This window comes from Eleutherodactylus coqui, chromosome 12 (assembly GCF_035609145.1).
Source record: "Eleutherodactylus coqui strain aEleCoq1 chromosome 12, aEleCoq1.hap1, whole genome shotgun sequence".
NCBI lineage: Eukaryota > Metazoa > Chordata > Amphibia > Anura > Eleutherodactylidae > Eleutherodactylus > Eleutherodactylus coqui.
The window spans coordinates 59,388,996-59,410,536 of NC_089848.1; the positions used below are offsets into that span (position 1 = coordinate 59,388,996).

The 21,541-nt window shown below is 47.1% G+C and overlaps 1 protein-coding gene across 5 annotated transcripts in view; it reads left to right on the top strand.

Annotated features, from left to right (window-relative positions):
• Positions 1 to 410: 410 nt before the first annotated feature.
• The window catches only part of LOC136586522 (probable serine carboxypeptidase CPVL), a 69,383-nt gene continuing 48,252 nt past the window's right edge, over positions 411 to 21,541 (top strand). For 2 of the 5 annotated variants that reach the window (XM_066584649.1, XM_066584644.1), the window contains exons 1-3: positions 411 to 470; positions 15,665 to 15,852; positions 17,689 to 17,807. In XM_066584649.1, the coding sequence (XP_066440746.1) occupies positions 15,672 to 15,852; positions 17,689 to 17,807 (300 nt within the window). In that variant the 5' untranslated portion in view covers positions 411 to 470; positions 15,665 to 15,671. Of the gene's footprint in view, positions 471 to 9,139; positions 9,275 to 15,664; positions 15,853 to 17,688; positions 17,808 to 21,541 lie in introns of those variants that run through there. The other 3 variants (XM_066584648.1, XM_066584647.1, XM_066584646.1) reach the window with 3 other exon arrangements.

Genomic DNA, 21,541 nt, shown 5'->3' on the forward strand with positions numbered 1-21,541 from the left:
TACCATATGTATACAGGGACCCCGTGTACCATATGTATACAGGGACCCCGTGTACCATATGTATACATGGATAACTTGTACCATATGTATACCGGGACCCCGTGTACCATATGTATACAGGGACCACTTGTACCATATGTATACAGGGACCACTTGTACCATATGTATACAGGGACCCCATGTGCCATATGTATACAGGGACCCCATGTACCATATGTATACAGGGACCCCATGTACCATATGTATACAGGGACCACTTGTACCATATGTATACAGGGACCCCATGTACCATATGTATACAGGGACCACTTGTACACAGAGACTCATCATCTTTATATAGTCCCGAGCGTGAAACTCTAAATCGGCTTCTCCCTGTCCTACATCGCCACCTGCTGGACAAGTGTATAATAGCAGCCTATCGTCACTAACACGTGAGTGAAGAGCCGGCCCGCCGTCACTGCTGCCGGGAGGTGAGGCGTTGGGTCAGCACTGTTGGTGTTAGTGCGGCGGCCAGTAAGTAGTGCTGCGCTGTGTGGCGGCTGCAGGCGGCGGGGTGTGAGGGCGCCGGGCACCACTTCCTGTGTGCAGCCGCCGCTCCTCCTTCCTGTGTGCCCAGCTGTCCGCCTCCCCGCCGGTCACTGCTGTGTCCCCTGTCAAATGGAGGGGCTTACTATATATAATATATATATGGCTGCGTTCTCGTGCTGCACCTGTGGGGGGCGCTGTGTTGTGTCCAGAGTCGGAGGTGTAACTTCCTTGGCTTCTTCCCCTCCTAGCCTCTGCTGTAATACTGCCCACATTTGGGTTGGCAGGGGCGGCTGCGCGGAATAGACTTTACGTGACTCCTCGTGCACTGGTGCGCTGTGTGGAGTCCCCGGGGATTTACATCGGGGGAGTCAGATGAGCGTATTTTGCAGGCTTTTTGGTGGTGTGAAGAAAAAATGCAGCTTGTCCCATTTTGGTGCCTGTAACGCACTGAAATGGCGCACTGGGGTGCTCGGAGCCGGCGTGTCCGCTGCACATCTGTGTAACACATGCGGGAGCGTCTTGCGGTTTTATTTTTGCTCACATGATAACGCATATTTACTGCACACACAAAAAAAAGCAAAAGTGCTGAAATGCGCAGCGAGTAAACGTATTCCGGTCCCTGAGCACGCTGCGTATTCACGGATCCACATACGGATACGCCCGTGGGAGCGAGCCTTCATGGTGCTGTTGGGGGGGGGGGGGGGTTTGTCTTACTTGTCCACTGCGGTCTGGATATTGTCTTTTTTCAGACTGCAGTGCAGAACTCTATGGGCAGCATGAAGCGTCAGCTCTTCAGACCAGGCGCGGACTCCATCGGAGGAGCAGGGGAGTATAGAAACACCCGACTCCCCAACCAGCGCTGCAACCTAGTTTATGGTGCTGTCTGGAGGCGACTGGTTCCCCTTAACCTCTGTTATACCCATGTATGCCCGTCGGTGACCTCTACCTACCCGGGGGCTCCTCTAGAGGTATATACCTTGATGGAAGGCTCACATGTGGTGTGAACAGGGCGGGCACTGCGGCGGTGGCAATGCTCCACACAACATCCTGGGCACGGCAGCGGGTACTACTCTGTTTGGGGTGATGGAGATTCGGCAAATCCCACTGTTATGGATGGGCCTGGCGGGCATCAGACACCTTGTACCAGATCCAGCATTTTCTGGTTTGGGTCACATGATAGAGCTACTGGCATAACCATAGGAGAACTTCTGCTACCCTTGGACCACAAGGCCGGCGCCTATATCCATTGGGACATGGTGCTACCGGGCCCCTGTAAAGTGGCGCTGCAGGAGGACTGAAGCGCAGTGGGGGGTGAGCGTGCTCGGTCAGGAGCGCCGAGAGAAGCTGGCAGAGCCATCCAGCTATGCTACTACTGGGGCCCTGTAAAGCGGCACTGTAGCGGCGCAGCAGAGGACAGGTGACATGGAACAGGCAGAGCAGCGGGGTGGGTGAGTGATAGCTGTTGGCCGGACAGTGTCAGCGCAGGAGCAGCGACGGGACGAGGCAAAGCGCCGGGGGTGAGTGACAGCTGCCGGCCGGGGAAATTATGGCACAGGGGGCCTCAGGAGTGGCACCTGCACATTTCCCAGTCGGGCAGCGGGAGACAGTCGGGCACAGCGGGGAGCAGGGGCACAGAGAAACTGAGAACATACTTGCTGGAGGTTTCGGTCCAGGTGTGTGTCTCTGCCAGCCAATCCGGAGCTGGGGGCATTCCCTTTAGCTCCCGTGGCACAGCCTGTGTATCCACCCATAACTGTGGTGGAGACAAGATACAACCGTACCGCAGTTGCACCTAGGCCCTGGAGCCTTTGGGGGGGGGGGGGGGGGGTGTGTGTCATAAGGCCTCTTTTTTTCCATATAGGGAGCCCAGGAGCTTCAAGTTATGCCTTAGAGTAGAACTGAGCAATGGAAAGGGGCAAGCATAAATGTTGACCTGGCTCAACCAGCTCTATGGCCCCCGGACACTGATGGATGTCGGGAACAGACAAGTGAGCGCTCGGAGTCATGATGAAAATATACAAGTTATCGCTACAGAATTACTAACTTATAATTGAAACATTTCTTTGGAATTTTGCTTAAAGCGACCCTCCGACCCTGGAGGAACAAAGATGGCCGAGCTGCTTCTGTACCTGATGCACTCATCTAGTAATCTAAAACGCTGCATGCTGATGTGATTGGCTGGGGCTGCCCACCTGGTCAGCAGGTGTAGACTGATGTGATTGGCCGGGGCTGCCCACCTGGTCAGCAGGTGTAGACTGATGTGATTGGCCGGGGCTGCCCACCTGGTCAGCAGGTGTAGACTGATGTGATTGGTTGGGGCTGCCCACCTGGTCAGCAGGTGTAGACTGATGTGATTGGTTGGGGCTGCCCACCTGGTCAGCAGGTGTAGACTGATGTGATTGGTTGGGGCTGCCCACCTGGTCAGCAGGTGTAGACTGATGTGATTGGCTGGGGCTGCCCACCTGGTCAGCAGGTGTAGACTGATGTGATTGGCCGGGGCTGCCCACCTGGTCAGCAGGTGTAGACTGATGTGATTGGTCAGGGCTGGTCAGCAGGTATAGACTGATGTGTACATCAGGCAGTCAGAGAGGCTGGTGCGGCCATCTTTGTTTCTGGACTGAAGGGTCTCTTTAAGCGGCAGGTCATCTCTGTTTCTTAAGAAAAATGTTTTTTCCTCTTCTGCGACTCTACCGCCCACAGCGCTCACCGCAACAACACGAACCGCTCTTACTTCTTAGTCTGCATTGTGTGGGCGTTGTGTCTGTGAGCGATCGCCTGCAAACGGATGCTGCTGGCTTGTAATTGTCGTTGTAGAACAGTGCTAAGGGACGCCTTAAAGGGGTTTTCCAACACTACAAAAAAAGCCCCCAAAGTAGACCAAAAAAACCTCCGCCCCCTCGGGTTGCCTCTGGTCCGGCACCTGTCAGCCAGGTTCCTGCTGGTACCGGATGCAGTGACGTCACGTTCATCTCGGATGTGACCCCTGCAGTCCCCGGCTCAGTGGCCACGTGCCATTCCTGCATAGATGACCGCTGAGGCCAGCAATCTGCTGCAGAGATCATGTGAGCGACAAACGTGATGCCACCTTCTGTATCGCAGGGGGCGGGGTTGGCGGTGCCGGGCCGGAGACAACCAGGGAGTAATGGCTGCTCTTTCAATTACGTTTCCTAACCTTCTGCACATCTTTAACCCTTAAAGGGGTTGTCTCGCGAAATCAAGTGGGGTTATGCACTTCTGTATGGCCATATTAATGCACTTTGTAATGTACATCGTGCATTAAATATGAGCCATACAGAAGTTATTCCACTTACCTGCTCCGTTGCTGGCGTCCTCGTCTCCATGGATCCGTCTAAATTCGCTGGCAGCTTGCTTTTTTAGACGAGCTTGCGCAGTCCGGTCTTCTGCTCTCAGCACGAGCCGCTTCAGCCTGCTAGCCGCTACAGCTCTTCTGCGCATGCGCAGACGAGCTGTCACTGCTCGGGAGCGCGCTGGAGCGGCCATTCTGTACCATCCTCTCTTAGAGAGGGGTGCAGTAACTTGAGCCGCCGAGCTGTCCCGAGAAGCCGCCGAGCTGGCCCGAGAAGCCGCCGAGCTGGCCCGAGAAGCCGCCGAGCTGTCCCGAGAAGCCGCCGAGCTGTCCCGAGAAGCCGCCCAGGTAAGTGATGGGTCGGGGGTGATGTGTCACTAACAGGCGTGGGCCCCTCCGGGTGTCCTAGCGCTGGGCTCCGGGGCCTTCACCTGTCTTGAGGGGACTGCCGCTGGGCCGAGGGGCCTTCGTCTGTTGTCAGGGTCTAGCGCGGGGGAGCCGGGGGCTAGCGCCGGTTACCTGCTGCCTGGCGGTGGGTGACTGTGTGCCGTGGTCGGCTGCGTTCAATCCCGGGGTCCAGTCGGCGGCTGCGGGGCGTCTGGTTGTCAGGGAGACACAGCTGGTAGCGTCTCGGGAGCGCGCACGTCGGGCTACAGCAAGCGACGGGAAAAGAGCCAGCGGCCATCTTGGGAAAATTTTTATAAGTTGCTGAAACGCTGGAACTGTAAGTACAAACCAGCTAGAAAAGTCATTTACAGGGGGGCTTAGTAATGTATGCTTAATTAGGGGGACTGGGAAAAAAAAAAAAATTCACTGCTTCCTCGAGACAACCCCTTTAAGGCCAGGGGTCTGCCTTCTGCAGCCTTTGTAGTTGTAACTATTTCTTAAATGGGGGTTCTCTGCTTTCGACAAACCAATCGGGTTCCTTGATGATGAGCTAACTTCTGAGTGCCCCTCTGAGACGCTGCGGCATATTCACACGGGGTGGGGGGTGGGGGATTGTTTGCGTAGTGTCTGCAGCAGACCCCCAGCATTCTAGAACAGCATAGCTGAAGGTCGTAAGAATCGTGACACTGTTGCAATTTGCATTAAACCGGAATGTGTCTTCTCTGTGTGGTTATGGCGGCTCGGCACCACCGCACTAAGCGGACTCTTATTGGTTATTTTAACTCGTGCTCTTTGAAATATTTCTTCCTTTTTTTTTTTATCAATTTTTGGGAGGAAAAAACAAAAAACCGTGTTTGAACATAAACGTCTGTAGTTTTTTCGATGCCCTTTGTACTATTTATCTAGGCTTAACATTCTTTACAGGCTGACTGACCTCCCTGTTTGCTCCGGACACACGGGCCTCCGCTTTAGTAAGGGGTGTTGCTGTTACTCCTGGACAAGTGGGCAATGGGGCTTTAGTGACTACAGGAAGGGCTCCTTCACCCAAACGTGTGGTAACAGTATATTACACGTGTGTAACCAATCTGCCATAAGCTCCCATGTTTCCGTTCACATGCTGCACATAATAGAGATCTCGGCGTGCTTTATGTTGGCGCACAGAAACACCAAGATGGTGCATGTTGATTGGCAGGAGGTAATGTCATCGCATACTTGCAGGGGAAGCCGTCCTAAGAGTGGGAGGCCAGCTCTAACAAATGGGTACCCAGTCTTTGCTGCTAGTGCCAACCCAACCCTCTATCTCTATACAGATGAGAATGGCCTCCAAATGTAGTTAAAAAGTAATCGGAGGTCCATTATAATATATGAGAATAAGATTGACAGTGTTTCTGCTTAAAGGGGTTGTTGGAGTTGTAATATTTCTGCACTAACATAATAAACCCACATATACTCTCCGTGCCCGCTGTGCCCCGTGTCGCTGCTTCGGCCTGTTTACGGGATGTCACAAGCGCTGCAGCCAATAGCAGAGCTCAGTGATTGATCGCTGGCTGCAGCGCTTGTGACGTCCTGTAAGTCAGGCGGTACTGGAGCGTGCAAACAGCAGAGGACTGAGTGCCGCCATGGGGAGAGGGGAGTAAGTGCGGGTTTTTTAGTGTATGGGGAACGGGTTTTACAGAAATATTACAACCCTTTTAACATTACCCTTTTTCATGTACAGAAGGATTTTTTAGGATAAACCATTATTTTCTTGAGGCGGTCCAACTGTCGGCACCCCTGCTGATTTGAAGAGTCTCTGGCGCTTCTGCGATTGCTACGACTCTGCAATGTGTACATTGGTCTGGGAACGCAGTACTCTCCATAGCAGCCGTTCTGAGTATTGCAGCCTCGGCCCATTAATGTGACACTATGCAGCTGCTGTGGTTCTTAAATGAATTGCTTTCTCATTCTGCTAGAAAAACAGCCTCTTCACCTGCAGAACCAGGCAGCCATTACATTCAGCCACGCGGTGAACCGGCTGGTCTCCAGATATGCAGCCACTTGTTGGCAGTCCTACTTAAACACGGCAGCAGTTGCATCATGTTGGGGCCACAACGTGTCCCTATGCTGTTTTCCTATATACTGTGTGCTTACATGTGCAGCCTGGCACTGCTGCGGTTAATGTGCACTAATAGTACCATTGCAACACTTTGTTGGTCAGGGGCTTCTCAAGTTGAGTATGGTCCCAGTACAAAATAAATACCGATTGTACTTGGCAATAGTTGGATTTTTTCTCTTTACGTGTGGGAAGTCCAGCTGTGGCAGAGGATTCCTTTATCCCCGTGGGCATGAAGGAAACTCCTGCCACGGCTGTCTCAGCTGTGGCAGAAGTCGATATTTTCCCTATGCTTTCAATGGGGTTGGCGCTGCTGCCGGCCTCATTGAAAGCAGTGGTTTTGTGGCAAACCCTGCAGCATTATTTTTGGGGAAGAGCTTGAAATATAAGCCCTTCCCTGAAAAATCATCCCTAGCTGGTGTAAAAAACAAAAAAGAACTTTACTCACCTCTCCGCCGCTCAGATGCGTCCTCCGGCTGGCTCCCCTGTACTGCTGTCCAGCACTTTCAGCAGGCGAGGAATTAAAAATCCCTGCCTCCTGAAAGGGCTGTGCTGATTGGCTGGGCGCTTAGCCAATTACAGGCAGCGCTTAGCTATTCATCAAAGAATAGCTAAGCGCTGCCTGTAATCCCTGCCTGCTGAAACTGCTGGACAGCAGTGCACACGAATGGGTCGGATTCCGCATGTAGGAACCCGCAGCAGAATCCAACCCTGTGCCCTGCCGGTGTTGTGTGTACCTTGTATTACTCTACCTTGCAGATGGTCCAGATGGCTCGCGGTTGGATACGTGTAGTACTTTTTTTTTTTTTTCCCGTCTCTAGACAACAACGCAGAATCCGCAGCTTTTCTGCAATGTCAATTGTGGAAGGGCCTTGGGCCGGACAGCTTGTAATGACTTCAATGGAATCTGTCCGTTCGGAATCCATGCAAAAATAAAACATTAATTTTTTTTCCCAATCGCCTCACATGGTGGCTTCTTAACTCTTTTTCTATCGCTCTAATCTGGAACAAATCCAGGTTAACATAGTGAATGTTAAAGTGGCGTGACGCGCCTGAAAGCACAACATTGCTGTATCGGTGGCACTTTATAGCTACCGAGCTGATAAGTTTCCTTTTTATGTTGGATACATGTTATCTTAAACTTGGTCTTTTGAAGCACAAATCAGATGATATGTATTTTTTATTGTATTTGTGTAATATACAACCCTAAGGCCGGCTGCTCATGGCCGGGTCGGATTCCGCATGCAGGATCCTGCAGCCAAGCCGGTGACCCCCGTGTACCTGTCCGCAGTCTTACATTCTGTACTGTGGATGTGCCGGCCGAGGCACATGCGCAGTACAAGGACTTCAATGAAAGCCGTCCGCACGGAATCTGCCTCAAAATGGAGCATACTCCGGATTCCGTAATGCAAATCTGTCTGTGTGCGGGGGGGGGGGGGGGGGGCCAAGTCTGAAAAAGTTGGGATGTTTGTAAAATGTAAAGACAAGAGTACAATAATTTGGAAATCTCATATAACCATATTGTATTCACCATAGAACATGGCACACATCAGAAGCTGAAAGTGAGACATTTTTCAAATTCACTTTAAAAAAAAATAAATCTAGAAATGGATGGCAGCAACGGATCTCAAAAAAGTTGGAACAGGGTTAACAAAAAGCTGAAAAGTGGTACTAGTGAAACCGCTGGAGGTCAATTTTCATGTCCTATAACTGTATAAAAAGAGCGTGTTAGAGAGGCAGAGTCTCTCAGATGCAAAGATGGTCAAAAGGTCACCAATCTGTTAAAAAGTGTCTAATAAATTGAGGAACATACTCCTGAAATTGTTCCACAATGTAAAATTGTGAAGACTTTGAATATCCTATCTATAGTAAATAATATCAAAAGATTCAAAGAATCTGAAGACATTCATGTGCACAAGGGGCAACACAGACGGTCAGTATAGGATGCTGGAGATCTACGGGCCTCAGGCGTCACTGCATTAAAAATAGGCATGATTCTGTAATGCAAGTCACTGTATGGGTTCAGGAACACTTCCAGAAATCATTGTCTGTGAGCAGCTTGCCATACAATGCACAAATGCAAGTTAAAGCTGCCTCATGCAAAGAAGAAGCCAAATATCAACACAATCCAGTGTATGCATTAAAATTATATAGCATATAATTGGAGAGATGTGGTGCAGAAAGTATCATTATGTGATTCAGTAATGCATAAAAATGGGCTCAGCAAGTGTTAAAGGGGTTGTCCAGTCCACTTGTAAACTATTCTAGGCCTAGCCATAAGATAGGCCATCAATAGTAGATTGGTGAGAGTCTGCCTCACAAAAGCCCCCCTGATCAGCTGGGCCAGTGTGAGTTAGTACGGAGTTGATTTTTTTGCAGGAAGCAAACGGCTCCACTCCCAATGCAGTGGTCAGGCTTAGTATTGCAGGCAATGTTACCATTCAGTTCAGTGCCTCTAATACCAAGCCTGGCCACTGCATTGGGAATGGAGCTGTTTGCTGCCTGCAAAAATCAGTTCAGTTCACAAGCCCACTAGCTTGAGGTGTAGCTGATCAGCAGGGGTCCCGGACAATAGACTCCTAATGATCTACCATTGATGGCTTGTCCTGCAGATCTGCGGAATAAGTTGGCGCTATACAAATAAAGATTATTATTATTATGTGTCTATAAATTGCTCCGCAGTTTGGTTGTTGGTTATGTAATGACACAGTTGGGTTGTTCCTTTTTATATATTTAATAAAGGAGTTGTAACTTTTTTCTTCCCCTGATGTAGTGCTGGGACTTGCTCTAGGAGTTTCCTGCAGAACTTGCTTCCGTATGCAGCCTGGCCCTGTGGTTAGTGTGTAGTAATAGAACTATTGCAACACTTCATTGGTCATCGGCTTCTCAAGTCAAGTATCTTCTTAGTGCAGGACAAGGTTGGTCAGAGTCCGGCACGGGTGATCCTGAGGCTGCGGGTGGTGAGAACACTTAGATCATACAGGTTTTGATTATGGGCATTATTTAAACTTTTCTTTATGATGGGGGCGACTTGGAAACTAGCTCATTGTAAGAACGAGCATTGTGCTTTGTGAGACAGCTCCAGAGGTTCTCCTGGACATGTGATACTTGAGCAGCGCCTCTTACAGATTAGCTGCTGAGTGGAGGTTACTACAATCTGTACTATGTTAAAGTTCAAGTGTGTGTGTGTGTGTGTGTGTTGTACAGTTATATATATTATATTTTTCTTATGTAGTTGTAATGAGTGTCGGCAAATGTATAGCAAGATGCCTACCAAAAGGACACGTTTTTGGCTTATGTTTGGTGATAGTCTATGATATATATGGAATATAACACCTAGCCTACACAATACTGTATTTCCACTTTAATTTAAAGGGAACCTGTCTTCTGTAATGGGATTCTACGGTGAGATAACAGGGAGTCCAGGAAACGCTGCTGCCCGGACTCCCCGTTCTTTCTCCTTTAAAGCCCCATAACCTAGTTTTAGTGAAGCCATTTAAGGGGTTTGCCTAGGATTAGCAAACTCCTGCTGCGTTTCCATACACTGTACAGGTCAGTCCATGGACTGTTCGGTAATGTGATTCAGCTGTAACCACTTGAATGGAGATGAGATGCCGTATCGGACACGGCCCGTGGACAGACCTGGTATTAGTTCTAGGGGAAAAAACAAAAACCACTTAGCATTTCATTAAAGTTGTCTATTTGCATCCAGAAAATGTAAAGAACGTTTCACCATGGATGTGAATAACTGCAAATTGTATTTCTATAAAGACCAACGAGGACTGATTTCACAAATATCAACATAATGTTTTTTTTGGTTTTTTTTTCCTAACAGGAAACTTTTTATTTGCATGAAGAATCTTCAGTTTCATTTTTCTTACCCATTTAAAAAATATTTTTCATGTAAATAAGAGTTTGTGGGTTTTAAAGGTGCAAATCGGAGCTGCTCTGTGATGTCTGATAAATAAAAGCTTTGAACCTTTGACAGGAAGCAACATAAGAGGCTTCAGTTTTGCAGAAGGTTTTCGATCCCCGCATGAATCAGGTAGCCGGCTCAAGGTTGACTAAGCCTTCCATCCTTCCGAGGTCGGTAAAATGAGAACCCAGCTTGGTGGGGGGTAATAAGTAATAATTACCTGAAAGCGCTGCGGAATAAGTTGGCGCTATACAAATACCATGATTTGATTTGATTTGAAGGTTTTCCTGATCATAGTGTCTTTCTTTTAGGAGCTCTGCTGGTTTAAAGGGCCACTTCACCTTTATAAAACATTCATTGTGTAACTCGGCTAGTGTTACCTTATTACGGTTAGTTACTCCTTTCCATCTGAAACTCCTGGCCGCCTCCTCCTCAGATAGTCATGTGATCTCCGTTCTGACCAGCTGAGATTTACTTGGGGTTATGCGTTCCCAAACTAGTCAGCCTAATTGCTGTGTGATATCACATGGAGCCAGATATGCTCTTCAGCAGGGGTGCCGACAGTTGGGCCGCCTCCAGAAATTAATGGTTTTATCCTAATAATACCTATGGCCTGTAGCTTATGTAAGTGAATACATAATGGCAGTGGTTTCCCTGCAACAGAGATGGTGCAGCCTCTAGCTACACGTATAATGTGTTAATGCATCATGGGATTGATAGCACAAAATGGTAAAAGCAGAAATCTCTGTATCAAGATAGTGCCTGATAAGCATCAGACAGGAGGCTGCACTGCATAGAAGTACCTGCAGTAACACCTCCAGAGTGTTACAGCCAATCGGGTGAGGGGTACAGCAATGGAAAAAAAAACGTTTCTTGCCAGAATGGCCCTTTTAACAGTCACGTAGTATTAGAATGGTGGTGTTAGACGTATTAGTGTAAGGAAAAACCACTTAAAGGGGTTGTCCCGCGCCGAAACGGTTTTTTTTTTTTTTTATTCAATAGGACCCTGTTCGGCGCGAGACAAACCCAATGCATGTGTTTAAAAAAAAACAAACGTTTAGTACTTACCCGAATCCCCGCGCTGCGGCGACTTCTTCCTTACCTTACTAAGATGGCCGCCGGGATCTTCACCCACGATGCACCGCGGGTCTTCTCCCATGGTGCACCGTGGGCTCTGTGCAGTCCATTGCCGATTCCAGCCTCCTGATTGGCTGGAACCGGCACACGTGACGGGGCGGAGCTACGCAATGACACGTAGAAGGGGGCGGAGCCAGAACACCGCTCGTGCCGAGACCCAAGAGAAGGGAGAAGACCCTTCTGCGCAAGCGCGTCTAATCGGGAGATTAGACGCTGAAATTAGACGGCACCATGGAGACGGGGACGCTAGCAATGGAACAGGTAAGTGAATAACTTCTGTATGGCTCATATTTAATGCACGATGTATATTACAAAGTGCATTAATATGGCCATACAGAAGTGCTGAACCCCACTTGCTTTCTCGGGACAACCCCTTTAATGGCTACTAAATCACTAATAAGCGAGGCGATCTCCATGCCTCCTAAGGGTGTGTTCACACGTAGTGGAATTGTTGTGGAATGCACGCTGAAATTCTGCAACATTGTAAAGTGCAATGTTTGACAAACCCCATTCACTGAGGGCTCCTACACACAGGTGTAAGATAGTACCCATGGATTTTCAGTGGGTTCATTCACATCTGTGTATTTTTCGCACATATTTCAGTTACATAGGAGAAGGAACAGATGGAAAAAAGCATGTTTTGTTTTGGTGTTTGTGATTGCTCTGTGAGAGAAACCAAGTAATCTTGTAGATATGATACCTTTTAATGACTTACAAAAATACATGATGTTACAGCGAACTTTCGGAACCTCTTTTGATCCTTCCTCAGGCTAAAATGGAACTGGTTTGGATGGGTCACATATATAATATACAGATGCAGAGAGGACACCCCTCTTGATTGAAATACAAATGTTCACATACAGAAATTTGAGACTGTTTTGCACTCAAAACAAACAGAGCTGAGACACTACTTGATCAGTCCCTTGAGGTCAGGAAAGTGATAGAATTTTGATGTCTTATCTCTGCTGTGTGTTGGGGATTTGTATCCTGTCCGCAGTCAGTATATGTGAGCAGGTCTCGCAGCTCCTTACATTACAGGGATAAGTTCCTTTTTGTGTGTCTGAAGGCAATGCACTCCTGATTGTAAGGTTCCTCAAATTTGCAGGTTGCCTGTAACACAGAAGCAGAGGGTCCAGGAATATGGCTGTCAGACGGTCATCCTTGTGTAGAGTATGATGGAGTTTCCTTAGTACCCCTAGCTATGGATTGTAGGTCACTACTAGAGGTACACGTCCGTTTCTTTCTTTCTCCTTGTTTTGGAGTAGTTGATTTTTGGGTATCCTGGTGGCTCTGCTGATTTAGTCATCAATTGAGGTGGGATGGTAGCCCTGATGAAAAAATATCCTTTTAAGATGGTACAAATGTTCCTCTCTGTCTGTTGGGTTGGAGTAGATTCGGTTGTATCTGATGGCCTGGCTGTAGACAATGGACTTTCTGATGTGTTTAGGATTGAAACTGTCCCATCTGAGGTATGTGGGCCGATCAATCGGTTTTCGGTATAGGGATGTCTGTATTGAGTTGTTCGAAATTTTTATGGTGGTGTCCAAAAAGTTGATTTCTGTATAAGAGTAGCTTAATGTGAGGTTTATGATGGGGTGAAATGCATTGACTCTCTCATTGAATTTTATTAGCTCTTGTTCGGTATTAGTCCAGATGATTATGATGTCATCAATGTAGCGGAATTAGGCCAATGGTTTGTTGGGGCAGGAGGATGAAAAGTCACTCTCTGGTTTTGCCATGAAAAGGTTGGCATATTGTGGTGCCATTTTACTGCCCATGGCAGTTCCAGTGAGTTGCAGGAATATTTGTCAAGGAGAAATAATTGTGTATGAGGATGAATCTTGTGAGTTGTAACACCGACTCAGAGGTAACCCCATTGGCCTCAAAGTGTGCCTAGCAGGCGGTCAGTCCATCTTCGTGTGGGATGTTGAAATATAAGGGTTCCATATCCATGGTGGCCAGGATTGCACCATCTGGGAGGAGACCTATGATTGACAGTTTGTTCAGTAGGTTCATGGTATCCTTCAAGTAGCTGGTTGTATTCCTCACCAGTGGTTTGAGGACATCTTCTACCCATCCTGAGATTCCTTCAGTGAGGGTTCCCACACCTGAGATAATTGGCCTCCTTGGGTTGCCAGGTTTGCGTAGTTTGGGAAACATATAGAATACTCCAACCCTGGGGTTCTCCGGTGTCTTGTGGAGCCCATTTTGTTTTGGTGTGTATCAGAATAGCCAATATTAAAAGTGAATTGGCCATTAAAATCTATGGGGGCATAAAAATGTAGGCAAAACCCCCCACAATATGCAGGGAATACGCTGCAGATTTATGTGACTGAAATGCGCTCATGTGAATGAGCTCTTGCAGAGAAAAAAAACTCGGCATGCTGTGTCGTGGTGAAGTGAAGGGTTTTCACCAAGCAAAGAATAAAAACTGCACTAAAATTCCTAAGGGCTCCTTCGCACGAGCGTTGTTTTAATGCTCAGTTAGCTGTGCTTAAACAGCCGTGTCACCTGACTCTAGATGGCCAACAATGGAACAGTTGGGGCTTGTTGGATGATCTGACTATTCTCTCTTCTGGATTGTCTGTAGAGGGTGTCCTGAGCCCAGTCGCCCTATGTGCCCTCACACCTCCACTGGTCCCTAATGCCTCCCAACAGTGTGGTCAGAACGGCCCGGTGGCGGGCAGCTTGTCAATATGACCATCCAACTTCTTGTTTTCCGCTAATGCGCCCCTCTTATACTTTACCAAGTGGGTGAAATATCTTCTCTGTCGTAGAGACTTCTAGCGGTCAACAAGCTCCGCATAAGTGGAAGAAGAGGTCACTACACACAAGGAGCCTCTGAGAGCCTTTTACAGGCCAGGGGGGGGGGGGGGGGGAAGCACTCTTTTTGTTTTAAAATAATTTTATTGAATTATTCACTTTTTAACAATCTCATTCTTGAGACTCGTGTAATAACTGGATTAAGTGTAAGAGTGGGTGTGAGCCATTGGGAAGCTATGTAGATTCTGGCGGCCATGCAGATGTGTTGATAAAGCTGATGCTGTTGAAATATAGCCAAGAGGTCGGTCCGCCGGGAGGCAGGTCGACCGACAGAGGGGGAAAGATTTACCCAGGACGTTAGATATCAGGTTGGCCACCTGCCTCTAGAAAGACCTTACGACCGAGCACGACGACCACGTGTGGGATGTTGATCCTAAAGTGTTACATCCCCTAAAACAATTTGGAGGGGTGCTTGGTGAGTATTTATCAAATATTTACTGGACTTGATAGGATCTGTGTTGAATTTTAAGTGAAGTTTCGGCCAGTGTTATTTGATGGCTGCCCTTTGAGATGAAAGTACAGCAATGATGCCATCAGGGTAAAGAGAGGGAGATGTTAGGATCTGATTCCCATAATTGCATGAATGGAAGCTTGGCGTGGAGCCACTCTTTAAGGGCCTCAGGTGGCAAGACCGGTCATCTAATCTGCATAATTGTCTGGGATCTAATTGCCTGCCGAGTTTTGCAGAGAAACCACTTCTAGGTGCTTGGTATAATTTTTTTTCTTCTGCTTTTCAGACGGCATTCTGTTTGCCCTTGTTGGACTGAGTCTGCATTCCAAAATCTATTCTATAGGCATCTTCGTAGGTCTGAGGCCTTCATGTACCTGGTTCTTATAGTCTGTGCTTTATGAAATTGCATGTAAAAAAACATAAAAGCTTGATCTGCTTCCTGGCTGTCATAGTTTAAAAACCGCAGGCTAGTCATGCAATCACTTACCCGGTGATCTGTATCTACACATGAGATGAGATCTATCCATATTTAAAGGTGCTGTTGAGACTTTGCATTCTGGTTTCTATTGATGACCTGTCCTAAGTAGATGATTGGCGGGGGTCTGCTGCTCAGATCCCCACCGATCGGCTGATCAGCGCCGCTGTCACTATGGGAAGCACATTGCGCTGACCATAGCACAGCGGCCCAGTTTGGTACTGCTGACATGAGTTCCATTGAATTCAGTGCGAGCTGCACTGACAATACTAACCTGGGCTGATGCTGTATAGTCAGTGTGATCTGCTTCCTGAGCTTCCCATAGTGTCAGCGGTGCTGGTAATCAGCTGATCGGTGGGGATCTGAGCAGCAGACCGCTTCCAATTATCAGGGCAGAAATGCAAAGTCTCACAACCCCATTAGTATAATGGTTTGTTAGGTCTTTGTGTGTTTATTGGCCCCAGTGTTGTGCATATTGCATTCACTTGGCTCTGAATTTTCGTCTAGATCAAATTAACAATTGCAGTAAATCCTTTTTCTTGTTACAGGTCAACAATGGAAACTTCAAGAATTCTGACCCTTCTGGTGCTGGTGGCTGGTAACCTGGAATTGGCGCATGCAAGGAGTTCTTTAAGCCACATGTTTAAAGGAGTGAAGGTACCGCCAACAACTAAAGGGGATCCTGGGGAGCCGCTCTTCCTCACACCTTACCTGGACAGTGGGAAGATCGATGAAGGTAAAAACAGAGAATTTCCATCTGGTTTTCCATATTGGCTTGTGATTGATGAATGTTCTGATATCTTTCTATTTTAGCTCTAATCTCCAATCTCCAACTATTAGAACTTTGGTTCCCATGCTCAGCGGTTTTGTAATAAAACGCACCAGTCCGTATAGGAGAGACTCCATGGCTTAGTATTGGAGTCTCTAGACTTTTTATTGCTTACACAGTCTCTTACTTGTGGCTCTCCAGCTGAGAACACTACAACTCCCAGCATGTCATTAGTACTATTTCATAAGAACTAGGAAACGAGACCTCTGCTCTATGGTAACAATTTGGACACATTGCATCCCATGCGCCAAGTGGCAACAAACAGATGATGGCACTCCACAACATTGTGCGTATTAACAGATCAAAGGGGTTGTTTAAAAATGTGCAGAATACAGAATCTGGTGAAGATTTTTCCATGTGGATTTCATCTGTAAACTCACAACTGACCTGCAGACTTCTGCTACGATTATACAAATAATTGGCCATAGTTCCACATGCGGATTTAGCCCTTTTGCAATGGGCAAATCCTTGTGTGGAAATCCTGGTATGTAAACCATGCAGAATTCGCTTCAAGGATTGATATTCCCTTTTTTTTCCACACGTGGATTTGAATTCTGCATGCTTCACAATCCATGCAGTGTATATATAGGTGATGGTGCGGATTCCCACTGAAAGTAATATGATGGATATTTGCTGAGGAATCGCTGTGAGTTCTGCAGCAATCTGCTGTGCGAGTCTACCCTTATAATAAACTTACCAACTATATTCGCTGCCTAATGTCCTGGCACTCCGGTAGTCTGGCATAAGTTCTGGAGCTCCTGCTGTGGTTACATGATATTCATAGTTCATATGATTGGCCACTGCTGTCACGTGAATGATGAGCTGCATGTGACCGCCACAGGGGCTTCTGGGACTACAGGCATGATGCACAAGAGCCAGGACACACAAGTTTTTTTTTTATGTCGATCTGACGCAGTGACATTTATTTTTCTGTTAAACACTGTGCAGATGATTGCTGCTGGTTAAAAGAAAATTAAGGAAAGCCCTGCAGGCTACTTTCCTGTGGCCCACCATGTATATCGAATGACCATAAAAACATGGTTCAGCCCCAAAGACTTAAAGGGGTTGTACGACTTGTAGCTTTTTGGTTAAACCCCTCCTGCATGTAGTAACGTAATAGACCTAAGCTCGCCTCTTCCAGCTCCTGCTGTGTCTTGTGGTGCTGCTGCAGATCTCTCCACTGACGTCACGTTTACAGGCTGCCCCAGCCTTTTTACAGAACATCACATGCGCTGCAGCCAATGACAGAGCTCTGCGTTTGATCACTGAGCTCTGTTATTGGCTGCAGCACCTATGACGTCCCATAAACTGGGCGGGACTGCAGCCTGTAAACAAACAGACGGAGCAGCACTGGGAGCGGTAGAGGACGGAGCAGCTAGAGGCGAGTATATGCAAGTTTACTACTGCATGCAAAAGGGTTTTTACCAAAAAGCTGTAACGCGGACAACCCTTTTCAAGCCTAGGAGTCCAAATTCTAAAGTGACCACCATTAAAATATCCTGTCCACATACATTTTACTGGGTGGCAACCCTCTTTTAAAACTGGCAGTAGTGAGGGCTGCTGCTCCACGTTTCCTTCGAAGATACCACAAGGTGTCACAATGTGATCCCATAGCCCCCACTAATGGATGAAGTGACCTTACATTCTAAGACCTCGTTCGCATTCATGTATACTGCTGTGGTTGACGGTCACAGAAAGCATCATTTAAGATTTAGGTTTCCATAATCGCTAATGTCATTCCAGCACGTGAGTTGAGCCTTGTAGGAGAACTGCCGGGATCGAATGTGAAGAGCTATTCGGGATACTTGACTGTGAACAAGACGTATGACAGTAACCTCTTCTTCTGGTTCTTCCCTGCACAGGTATGACCACAAACTGCCTCCTACAGTCTTACTGCCTATAAAGCGCAGGCTTCAAAATGATGTAAGACCGTGGGGCTTGTCTGCAGTGACACTTGCCGCAGGGGCATCTGAGCTCCTGTTATATAGGATGTCACAAATTCCATAATGCAGTCTAGAGTGAAAGGGTTTTTTTTTTTGAATGGAGTCCTACACATGGGCGACTTCTTCCCCTCACCCCACCCTGTGTTGCATCACACCGCGGGAAACAAATTGCGGCCGTCCCAGCTTTGGACGTGTCCTAGCACCGCCCATTGTTTCCGATAGGGTCAACGGCAGCATCGCACTGCTAAATGCAGGTGAGTGCAATGAGATATATCCCATTGAAAACAACGGGAGGCACCCTGCGATCCTCCGCCAAAGTAATGTGCTTTTGATAAAATAACTCCTCGCGTCCACGGAGAAACCACATGTTGGCGATATCAGACTGTGATTCACGGCCCGATATCGCACTTGTCCGTGGAAAGTTGGCCTAAAGCAACATAAACTAATGTATGGTGCTGTTTCGGCTGGTGAGGTGGTATTCATACTGGCCCGCTGCCTGGTTCCTGCTGTGCCCGCCTGTAAAGTATGCATACCGGCAGAAAATCTGACTTCATAGTCCCTTGCACACCTTCTCCTATGCAAGGCTTTGGGACTCTAAAGAGTCAGATTTCCGGTCGGCGGGGACTTTATGGTAGGAACAAGGAAGTGGGCGAGTATGAAATACGCCTCACCTGCCCTTACGACACCATGAGTTACTCTAGGGTACTTCAGACAGGTGACAGGTTTCCTTTAAAAGCTTTTAGCAAGTTGCCTTAAGGCTGTCTTTTTAAGCGATAGTCGTGGTGTGTAGCTGCACAAACATTGTGCAGTTTTAATTATCCTGTCGCTCATCGTTGTAACAATTAGCCTTATCAGGGATTCATAGCGGGATACAGCTGATGCTATTGTTTCAGCTGTATCCTGCTCCCTGATAACGGGTTGATCATGAAGAACAGAGCGGTCCAGCTGTGGTGTTCAAACCTGGCACGGAGCGCTCAGCTGTATAGCAAGTCATAGATTTACAGTAAATATAAACTTAATTTTAGATATTTTTGTTCTGCTTTTCTGATGCATTGCAGTCTTTGGCCGCCTGCAGACGTCCAGGTCGAATCCGGCAGCGAGAATTCTCGCCGCAGGACCCGACCCGAGCGCCTGCAGAGAGCAGCATGTACTCACCCGCGCCCCGCAGCTTCGGATCTTTCATGCGCTGGCTGCTGGGCAGCCGGCGCATGCGCAGACCGGAGCCGGCGGCTGGTGAGTGACGTTTCCGCGGTATGTTTGCTGCGCGAGATTTTGCGCGGCCAAACCGCAGCCATCTGCATAGGATTGCGTTTGCAGGCTTCCAGCGGCAGAATTTCTGCCCGTCTGCAGGCGGCCTTTTAGTGGGAAGTTTTTTTTTTGGTTTTTTTTGGTGGTTTTTTTTTTTTTTGTTTCTTTTTTTTAATACTACTTTTTATCCCATCACATTTGTTAGTGAATTGGTTTAAATGGAGCTTAGTTTCTTGGAAAAATGTTTTAGTGAAAACCTATATCAAAACTTCCTTTGAGAATGAGTAATGCTATTAATGAAGAAAGAGTTCATATACTTGCTGCTGTGGCTGCTTCCCACATGAATGCTCCTGCACAATCCTTTAACTTTAGCCAGGTAAGAGACCTACTTCACCACCCAGGCCCAAGCGGCAACATAGTAGTAACATAAAGTATCTCCAAAAGGAAAACTGAGCCGGTAGTTCTCTAAAAAGGATATGCTTTTCTTTATTAAATAAACTCATTAAATATCCCATTTAAAAAGAAAAAGCTGGAGGACACATTTCAACTCGTAACGCCGAGCCTTGGTCACCAGGTGAAACGCGTCCTCCAGCTTTTTCTTTTTAAGTGAGATATGTAATGGCAGAGTTTATTTAACCCTTTCCAATCCAATTTGTGTCCTGGTTTTCTTAGGGGGGCTTACTCTTTTTCTGCCGTTATACAATGGCGCTATCTGCTGGCTAAAGCCAGTACTGCATGAGGTGACATGTTAGATAGGCACCAACAGCTGAGAGGCTGGCAATATACAGTAAGAGAAACCCGACGGACGTCTTCCAACATCGGAGCTGTACAGCCTTAAATCATAATGTCTTCACAGGTCAGACAGTGGATTGGAAAGGGTTAATAAAGAAAAGCATATCTTTTTTAGAGCAGTACCGGCTCCGTTTTCCTTTTGGAGATACTTTGTTAATGCTATTAATGACTTAACTTGAAATCTTAATACAACCTTTATCTCCTATCCACACAACGGGATCCCCCCCCCCCCCCCCCCCCCCCCCCCCCCCCCCACTCTCCTTCCTATCCCTACAGTGATGTCAGAATGAATGAAGTGCTGGTTGACCATGCATGGTCGATGCTCTGTTTCAATTAGGCTGATTGAAATACCTGCCGGTATCTTGGCAGTCCCATTGAAAGTGAATGGAGCTCCATTCAGTCTCCTCCTCCCTGTGGTGGGTAACGCTGCAATCAGGAGGACATGGGACCCCCAGTCTTAAGATCCACAGGATACAGGATCAGCAGGTTATCCTCCATCCTGTTAATGGGATACAACTGCAAATCTTGGTACAATGCTTTAACCCCTTAATGCTATCCAGAAAAAGGCAAAAAAAAAACATGGTACCCCAGGCGTTCTGAAAGCTTTTAGGATGCTATTGCAGATTGCCTTTTAAGCCATGACTGTGGCGAGGATTGATTGCCTGTCAGATCGTGGTATAACGTAATGTTCTACTGCAGTAGCGATTAAACAATCGCAAGTTCTTGACCCCTGTGTGGACTAAAAAGAAAAATGTAAAAATTAGTTTATAAGTTATGGCTTAAAATATCTTTGGAAGAAATAATGCAAAAAAACAACTATATAAATTTGGTATTGTAGTAATCTTAGTGACCCATAAAATAAAGCTATCCTGTCATTGCTGCAGTGTGTACATTGTAGAAACGAGACCCTACCAAAAATCATGCAGCGGGAGTCGGCTGTTACTGGTAGTTGGCCTCCCACTGCAACAGCCGGGGTGCATGAGGACAGTGACACCCCTCCCAACTGTTAATAACCCTCTACATAAATTGCAGCATGTAAAGGGTTCACAGAGGGTGGGTGTTCATTACATCGCGGTGGTCTGACAGGTTGTCATGGCAACAGGACGCCAGATACTGGCATCCCTGCTTGTAATTGCCTATGATTGCTATTACAAGCAATAAGGCATTGCAGTACATAATTTCTACAACACCTTCCTATAGCGATTATAAATGCTATGGTTCAGGTCCCCTACAGGGATGTAAAGAGTGTAAGAAAACAAAAAAAGCCCTTTTTCCTAATTTTCCTCTATTTTTTTGTGTGTGTGTGTGTGTGTGTGTGTGTGTGTGTGTGTGTGTGTGTGTGTGTGTAATATATAATCTTTAAAAATAGGAAACCCCACATATTTGGTATCATTGTGTCCGTAATGAACTGTACTATAATTTAAGCACACTATTTATCCTGTGCAGTAAAAATCATAAATGCAGGCAAAATGCTTATTTTGTTTGTTTTGCCTCCCAAAAAGTGCAATTAAATAGATCAAAAAAGCCATATATACCCCAAAGTGGTACAAATAAAACTACAGCTCGTGACACAAGAAAAGCCCTCACAGAGCTCCGTCCACAGAAAAATAAAG